This window comes from Corapipo altera, unplaced genomic scaffold, assembly GCF_003945725.1.
Source record: "Corapipo altera isolate COAL_440 unplaced genomic scaffold, ASM394572v1 305, whole genome shotgun sequence".
Lineage (NCBI taxonomy): Eukaryota > Metazoa > Chordata > Aves > Passeriformes > Pipridae > Corapipo > Corapipo altera.
The window spans coordinates 350,029-357,349 of NW_020885011.1; the positions used below are offsets into that span (position 1 = coordinate 350,029).

Consider the following 7,321-nt stretch of genomic DNA (forward strand, 5'->3'; position numbering starts at 1 on the left):
CCCCCCCCCCAGCATTTCTGTAGGGGACACATTGGCTGTTGGGGTCCCCTGCACAACATCTTACTGGTGCTGCAGGAGCTGGAAGGCTGCAACCACCCCGTGCAGCCCCCACACTGCTGCCTGCCGGGTCTGCACTGCTTCAGGGGGGAAAAAAGGGCTCTGCAACTATTCCAGCTGCTGCAGCAGAATGTGGGGGTCCTGTCCCACCAGCACGACCCCAGAGGCAACCCAGCTCCAGCTGCTGTGGAGCAGGGAAGTCTGTATCCACCACCCTGAGTGGAGGGACAAGCAGGGGGTGCAGGTCCTGCCACCTACATGCCACCCTGAGCCCCTTGTTCCTCCCTCAGGGTTTGTTCTGTTTCATCCTGGTCTTTATCTCTGCCTGGAATGTATTTTGGGATGTTTTGACTTGCAGTCCCAAGGCTTCCGCAGCCACTGAGTTTAAATCTCCAACCGTTCCTGGAGAGCATCCAACCCTGACAGGAAAAACCGCGTCCCTCGGCAGGGCTGTGTGTGCCCACACGCACGTGAGCACCTCCCACCCGGCACACCTGTGGGGTACAGGGGGGCTGTGCTGGGGGCCCAGAGAGCCCCACGTGCCCTGTGTGTGCCACATGCTTGCCTCCATTCCCAACAGCCTGGGAAGCACTGTCTGGTGCTTCCTGGTGAAGAGTTTCTCCTCATGGAGCAGCTCCCTGTGACACTGTGTTTTCCCCAGGGCTGAGCCTGCTCTGGGTCCTGGGGGAATGTCTGGTTTCATGGTCTCAGAGCTGAGGGAAATCCACAGGCTTTCCAAACTCCTGGCATGCTCCATGCCATGCTCAGCGGCTCAAGGCCAGGCAGGGTGAGCAGAGCCAGGGCCAAGCTGGGTGATACCTGCTCATGAGCCCCTACTTGGCCTTCTCCATGCTTCTATCCATGAATCTGCCTCTCCCCTGCCTTGGAGCTGAGTGCCCACGGCCCTGCCTCTCCCCACACATGGCAGCACCAAGACATAGGCCAAGATAATGGGGTAAGAGATGCTGGGACAGAGGGGCCTGGGAACTGTGCAAAGGGGCCAGGTGCTAAGCAGAGGGTGCAAACAGTAGGAAAAACCCTTTGGAGCTTTTCCCTATCCCTTCGCCCCTTCCCGGTTCCAGTGACTCATGATCCAGTCATCCGCCCTGGTCTCGAACGCCCTCCGCACCCGCTGTGGGAGCACACACAGTCCCCCGACCCCCCGCCTGGGAACAAGAGTAACAGCCACCCAAGAACAGGCATTCACCAAAACAACAGGATTCTGCCCCAAAAATCCTTCCTGGCCTCGCCCACCCCCAGGACATAGGGCAGGGCAGGGCTGTGCAGGCCCTTTGCCCCTTGGGCCGGTGCTCTGGGATCCCTCAGAGCTGTGGAGCATGGCTGGGTGGTGCCAGGGGAGGCCGCTTGGGAGGGGGGAACAGCAAAGGCCGCACCCAGTCCCAACCCAGGGAGGTGCCTGGCTAAGACAGGAGACTGGGGAGCAGCCAACCCCATCCCAGCCCAGCACCACCTCAGACCCTGCTGCCGCGGGATGCCGAGCACTGGGCAGTGCCACACGCCTGTTTGGCCAAGGCTCGGGGCCTGGCGCCTCGGGGCCAAAGGACAAGGTGCTGCGTGCCCGGCCCCACGTCTCCAGCAGATATGGCTGCGATAAGGCAGGGAAGGGCCACGGAGGGCCCGGGCTGGGCCACGGTGCCACCACCACTGCAAATATTTGTTTTGGCCCCACATAGGATGTGGTCTCCCGGGAAGGTTTCTCCCTGTGGCAGCCAGCTCTGAGCTGGGGCTGCCAGCCCACATCCATGTCTCTGGAGAAGTGGTTCTTGTGCCCTTGCAAACCTTTTGGCTAGCAGCCCCTGGGGCACAGGAGCCCCCTGCAGAGCCTGTGCATCCTGTGCTGCATCCTTGCAGGAGTGGGGATGCAGATATGCTCCCCAGACAGGGCTGGAGTCCGCAAAACAGGCAGGGCTGCACCCTGACATTTGCCTCATGGCAGCTGGAGCTGCCTGTAATTTTTCAGGTGCTGACACCCTAAATTGCTGCTCTTGGGCATTCATGGGAGGCAGCTGAAGCCAGGCTGAGCAGGAGCAGCAGCACTCAGCCCAGGATTTGGCTGGTCATCCAGAGCCTGCTGCTCTGCTCCACCCTCAGCTCTCCAGGTAATCCCCTCTGCTGCGTGTGCCAGGACTTGGGAGACTTCATGGTCCTGGCCCACATGTTGGTGAGCCCAGAGCCTCCACACTGCCCCAATGTGGGTCTCCCCAAGTGCTCACTGGGGTGACACTGTGTCCCACAGTCCAGCCAGAAGCCTAGGACTGTGCAGTGCACAGGTCCTGCCCAGGACAGTGCTGGGCTGGGCATTTCCACACTCCTGTCCCCCTCAGCTGTCCCTGGCACCTCACAGAGCACTGCCAAGGCATGGAGGGGCTGTGGGTGCACAGTGTCCTGCTGCTCTGCCTGCTGCTGTCCTGCCCTGTGGGGAGCCAGACTGGACCCAGTCCCGACCAGCAGTGGTGGACAGATGCTGAAGAGGCCCCAGCCCGGCACCAAGCTGCCAGGTGAGGGGACCCCAGGGCCAGGGCACTGCAAAGTGGGGGCCAAGGCAGCCTTGGTGCCGTGAGGGCCCCCGCCCCCTCCGTAGCTCCCTGTTGGGCTTTGCTTTCTGCCTTGCCAGGGCCACACAGGAGCAGAAGGCTGATGGTGCCCAGGAGGGGCTGCCCCCACGGCCCCGCTGTGTCCGCTGCTGCCCCCCGCCCGACCAGTACCAGCCTCTGCCTCAGATCAACATGACCATCCTGAAAGGTGAGGGCTGGTAGGACCCCACTCTGTGTGCCAGAATCTGTTGCCCCACAACCAGTGCCACACTGGGTTCCCAGTGCCAGCTCTTGCACAGACTGGGAGTAAGAAGCTGGGGTGGTACCTGTGGTCCAGTGCCCTGCATGAGCAGAGGGCAGGAGCCACACCAGGGTGCGAGCAGCCACTGCTCTGGTGGCCTCTGGGCAGCAGCATCAGGGGAGGGGGGCAGGGCAGGACTGGGGCATCCCTGCTCCCTCCATCCTTCTCTGTAAGGCAGACAGGCTTTCAGGGTGTGGGTTCAGTGCTGGCCCCCACCTGACAGTCCAACTCTCCCTCCTGCTCTGCCCAGGGGAGAAGGGGGACCGTGGCGAGCGTGGCATCCAGGGCAAGTTTGGCAAGACGGGGGTGGCCGGCAGCAGGGGCCACGCAGGGCCCAAAGGACAGAAGGGCAGCATGGGCGCCCCGGGGGAGCGCTGCAAGAGCCACTATGCCGCCTTCTCGGTGGGCCGCAAGAAACCCCTGCACAGCAATGACTACTACCAGACCCTCATCTTCGACACGGAGTTTGTCAACCTCTACAGCCACTTCAACATGTTCACGGGCAAGTTTTACTGCTACGTCCCTGGGATCTACTACTTCAGCCTCAATGTGCACACCTGGAACCAGAAGGAGACGTACCTGCACATCATGCACAACGGGGCAGAGGTAGTGATCCTCTATGCCCAGGTGAGTGACCGCAGCATCATGCAGAGCCAGAGTGTCATGCTGGAGCTGCGGGAGCAGGACGAGGTCTGGGTGCGGCTCTACAAGGGCGAGCGTGAGAACGCAGTCTTCAGTGATGAGTATGACACTTACATCACCTTCAGTGGCCACCTCATCAAGTACAGTGGAGACCCCTGAACACCAGCCCCCCAAACTCCTTCTGCACCAGGCTGGGTGGCCAAGGAGCCCCTGTGCCCTCTCATCCTGGGCATGCCACCCCCATTATGCTGTTAGCCACCCACCCTTCTACCACTACCCTCAGCACCTGCCTCAGTGTGTGAATTCCCCCACTCCAGCTTCTTGAGACCGATCAGATGCACCTGGAGGAGTTGGAGCCATTTCCAACCTCTGCCACATTTGTGACTGGGAAGCAGCTGCTCACCTGGGGTGGGCAGGGAGTTCCTTCCACGCCCCCCCCCACCTGCTCCATAGCCGGGTTTGCTGGGCACTGTGGCACTGGCTGAGCTGGCACCAGGGGAACAGCATGACTGCTGGTGTCCTGGTGCAAGCCAGCACAGACACGTGCACCGTGTTCCTCCTCCATGCACCATGCTGTGCTCCCTGCCTCAGATGGGCAGAAGGTGCTCAGCACCATCAGGAAAGGCAATGAACCACTAAGGGCCCCCTTTCCTTCTGCAGAGCTGGGGGCCAGTGGGGCGGGCGTCGCAGTATGGGGCTGGGTACCCTTGGTGGGAATGGATTGCATCAGTTCCCTCTGCAGGTCCCGTCACTGCTCGCCACAGCCTCTGCTGGGGAGGGGCTGGCTCCCCACCGGCAGCTCTGACAGAACCTTTGGCCTCAGCCACTTCCTCTTCCGTTAGATTATCTGCTGGCCAGGCTTCTTGTTTGTGTAGATGCCACAGTGGTGTGGGGCAGCATTCTGACCTCCCTGTACAGCTCATGCTACATTAAACACCCCACGTTTCCAGCCTTGCTCACATCCTCAGTGTCCTCTTGCTTTGTGTGTATGGAGGCTCCAAAGGGCTCACAACAGGTTTCTGCTTCTGGAGTGCTGGGGCTTCCTGAGAGCTGTGGGCTGGTACAGCGCTGTTGGGCTGGGAGTGGAGAGGGAAGGGCAGACTGTCCCCAGAGAGACAGGGGTCCTGTGCTGGGTCTACACGGGATCGGCTGTGTCCTGAGGGCTGGGAGCTGAGCAGACTGACAGAACTGTCAGCCTGGGAACAGGGTAGGCTGGGGAGGGTTGCCAAGAGTCTGGGTCATCCAGCACAGCCACAGAGAGGAGACAGGTCTGAGGTGAGGCTGGGGTCAGGATCTGGAAGGGCAGGTCCATGGTTGGGCTGATCAGGGCTGCAGCTGGAGACCAGCACCTCAAGCACATCAGAGAGAGGAGTGGGGGCTCAGGCTGAACTCAAATAGAGCCCTGGTACCACAGGTGGGAGGGTGGGGGATGGAGGATGTCCAGGTGAGGCTGGTCAGGGCATCCAGTGCTGTGCCTGTGTGGTGTGGGCAGCAGGGCCCCAGCCCAGTCCCATGGCAGGGCTAAAGCCTCCTGGCAGCCCCTCAGGACCAGCTACCATCTCCGTCCCAGTCTGCATAGCAGGGTCTGCTATGGGACATAGGTTGCATCCCAGCACACAGATCCTATCCTGGGACACATGTTCTATCTCAGGACACACAGCCCGGTCCCAGTACAGATGTCTCATCCTGGGAGACACATCCCCATCCTGGGACACATGGCCCCTCATCCCAGCACACTTGTGCCATCCCAGGTCGCATGTCCCATCCCAGAGCAAAAAGTCCACCCAGAGACATGTGGTTCCATCCCAGGACATGTATCCCATCCCAGGACACACGTCCTATCCCAGCATACATGTCCCATCGCGGGAGACACGTCCCTATTCCGGGACTCGCGGTGCATCCCAGGACACGTCCCGCCCCGTGACTCGCGGGGGTGCCGGGGGCGGTGCGGGGTCGGCGCGGGCGGAGCTCCGGGGCCGCGCCCCCGGCAAAGCCGGGCCCGGTGGCGGCGGCGCCGCCGTCAGTGCGGCAGCGGCGGCGGCAGCAGCGCCATGGCGGAGGCGCCGGAGGGGCCCGGGCGGCGTGGGAAGAGGACGGGAACCGACTCCGGGGCAGAGGAGCCGGCGGAGGCGGAGCGGGCCGGGCGGCGGCGGCGGAGGTGGATGGCGGGGGCCGGGGCTGCGGTCGGGACCGGGACCGGGACCGGTGCTGTGATCAAGACCGGGACCCAGACCGGGGCCGGGACGGGGACCAGGATGGGAATCGGGACCAGGACTAGGATGGGCACCGGGGTGGGGATCGGGACCGGGATGGGAATCGGAGCCGGGGTGGGGACCGGGACTAGGAGCGGAATGGGGTTCAGGACCAGGACCAGAATGGGGATTGGGACTGGGATAGAGATCGGGACCGGGATGAGGACCGGTGCCCGGGCTCGCGGGGCCCCGGAGGGTGCTGACCGCGGTGCTGGTCCGGCCCGGCACTCACCCCCATCCCGGGGCAGCTTCCAGCCGGCGGCGGAGACCCGGGGAACCACCGTCCTGCACGACACCATCAGCGACCGCCCGCAACCCCTGCCAGGTGAGGCACCGTGAGAGGGGCCCGCTGCACCGCTGGGGCCCTGCCGGGATGAGGACAGTCTGGTGCCAGTGCCGGTGGCGAGCTGCGCAGGCAGTGCTCTCTGCTGACCCTGTCCCGTCTCCCCACCGCCCCCAGCGAGGTACTTCGACACAAAGACGACAGAACCCATCAGCTTCTTCTTGTCTGGCCTGGAAGAGCTGCTGGCCTGGCAGCCCAACAGCAACGACGACTTCAACATCTCAGCCGTGCCTCTGGCCAAGCGCCAGCCCCCACTCCACAGCAGGAGGCCCCGGACGCTGGTGTGCCATGACATGCGTGGCGGGTACCTGGAGGACAGGTACGTGCTGGGTGGAGGGGAGATGCAGTAGCGGGGCTTGATGGCTCAACCCCCAAACCACTTCTGTTTCTGGATGATGTGTTTCCGTCCGGCTCAGCCAGAGGTGGGCAGGGATGGGGCATTTGGCTTTTGGTGCCAGTGCTCAGCAACCTTGCTTGGACTGGGATGTTCAGGGCTGGGTCAGTGCCACAGCTGTGCACAGCTCTCAGGTATGAGTCAGGCTCCTACCCAGCCCTGCAGCATCTGCCAGCGTCCTTCCTACACTGCCCAACCCTCTTTTCTCTCTGCAGGTTCATCCAGGGCTCAGCCACACGCAACCCCTACGTCTTCTACCATTGGCGCTACATCGACATCTTTGTCTACTTCAGTCACCACACTGTCACCATCCCGCCCGTGGTCTGGACCAACGCGGCACACCGGAACGGCGTCCCTGTGCTGGGTGAGGGCAGGGCTGAGCCTGGGGCAACCCCAGGCGTGCAGTGGGTTCACCGGGGCATGTGGCTGATGCTGCCCTTGCCGTCACCCCAGGCACGTTCATCACGGAGTGGACGGACGGGGAGAAGATGTGTGAGGCGTTCCTGGCTGGCGGGGAGGAGGCGTTCGGTGCCGTGGCCGAGCAGCTGGCCCGCATCGCCCAGCACTACTGCTTCGATGGCTGGCTGGTCAACATCGAGAACACGCTGAGCGTAAGTCATGGTGGCCCTGCTCACTTTCCTGCCTTCCCCCTGCTCACCTCCCTGCCTCCCCCCTGCTCACTTTCCTGCCTCCCCCCTGCTCACCTCCCTGCCTTCCCCCTGCTCACTTTCCTGCCTTCCCCCTGCTCACCTCCCTGCCTTCCCCCTGCTCACCTCC

The 7,321-nt window shown here is 63.0% G+C and overlaps 2 protein-coding genes across 3 annotated transcripts in view; both read left to right on the forward strand.

Annotated features, from left to right (window-relative positions):
• Window positions 1-1,272: 1,272 nt before the first annotated feature.
• C1QTNF1 (C1q and TNF related 1) lies at window positions 1,273-4,516 on the forward strand. 2 transcript variants are annotated; one of them, XM_027667569.1, is made up of 4 exons: window positions 1,273-2,177; window positions 2,403-2,576; window positions 2,693-2,820; window positions 3,164-4,516. In XM_027667569.1, exons 2-4 carry the CDS (start codon window positions 2,437-2,439, stop codon window positions 3,712-3,714), a joined length of 819 nt encoding a protein of 272 aa, XP_027523370.1. In that variant the 5' UTR covers window positions 1,273-2,177; window positions 2,403-2,436; the 3' UTR covers window positions 3,715-4,516. The 2 variants fall into 2 exon arrangements, with proteins under 2 accessions (XP_027523370.1, XP_027523369.1); XM_027667568.1 differs by having other exon boundaries at window positions 2,423-2,576.
• A 1,090-nt stretch (window positions 4,517-5,606) lies between these two features.
• ENGASE (endo-beta-N-acetylglucosaminidase) overlaps window positions 5,607-7,321 on the forward strand; it is a 4,675-nt gene continuing 2,960 nt past the window's right edge. The window contains exons 1-5 of the mRNA XM_027667532.1: window positions 5,607-5,713; window positions 6,056-6,132; window positions 6,268-6,469; window positions 6,760-6,908; window positions 6,998-7,155. Of these exons, the coding sequence (XP_027523333.1) occupies window positions 5,607-5,713; window positions 6,056-6,132; window positions 6,268-6,469; window positions 6,760-6,908; window positions 6,998-7,155 (693 nt within the window). The remainder of the gene's footprint in view (window positions 5,714-6,055; window positions 6,133-6,267; window positions 6,470-6,759; window positions 6,909-6,997; window positions 7,156-7,321) is intronic.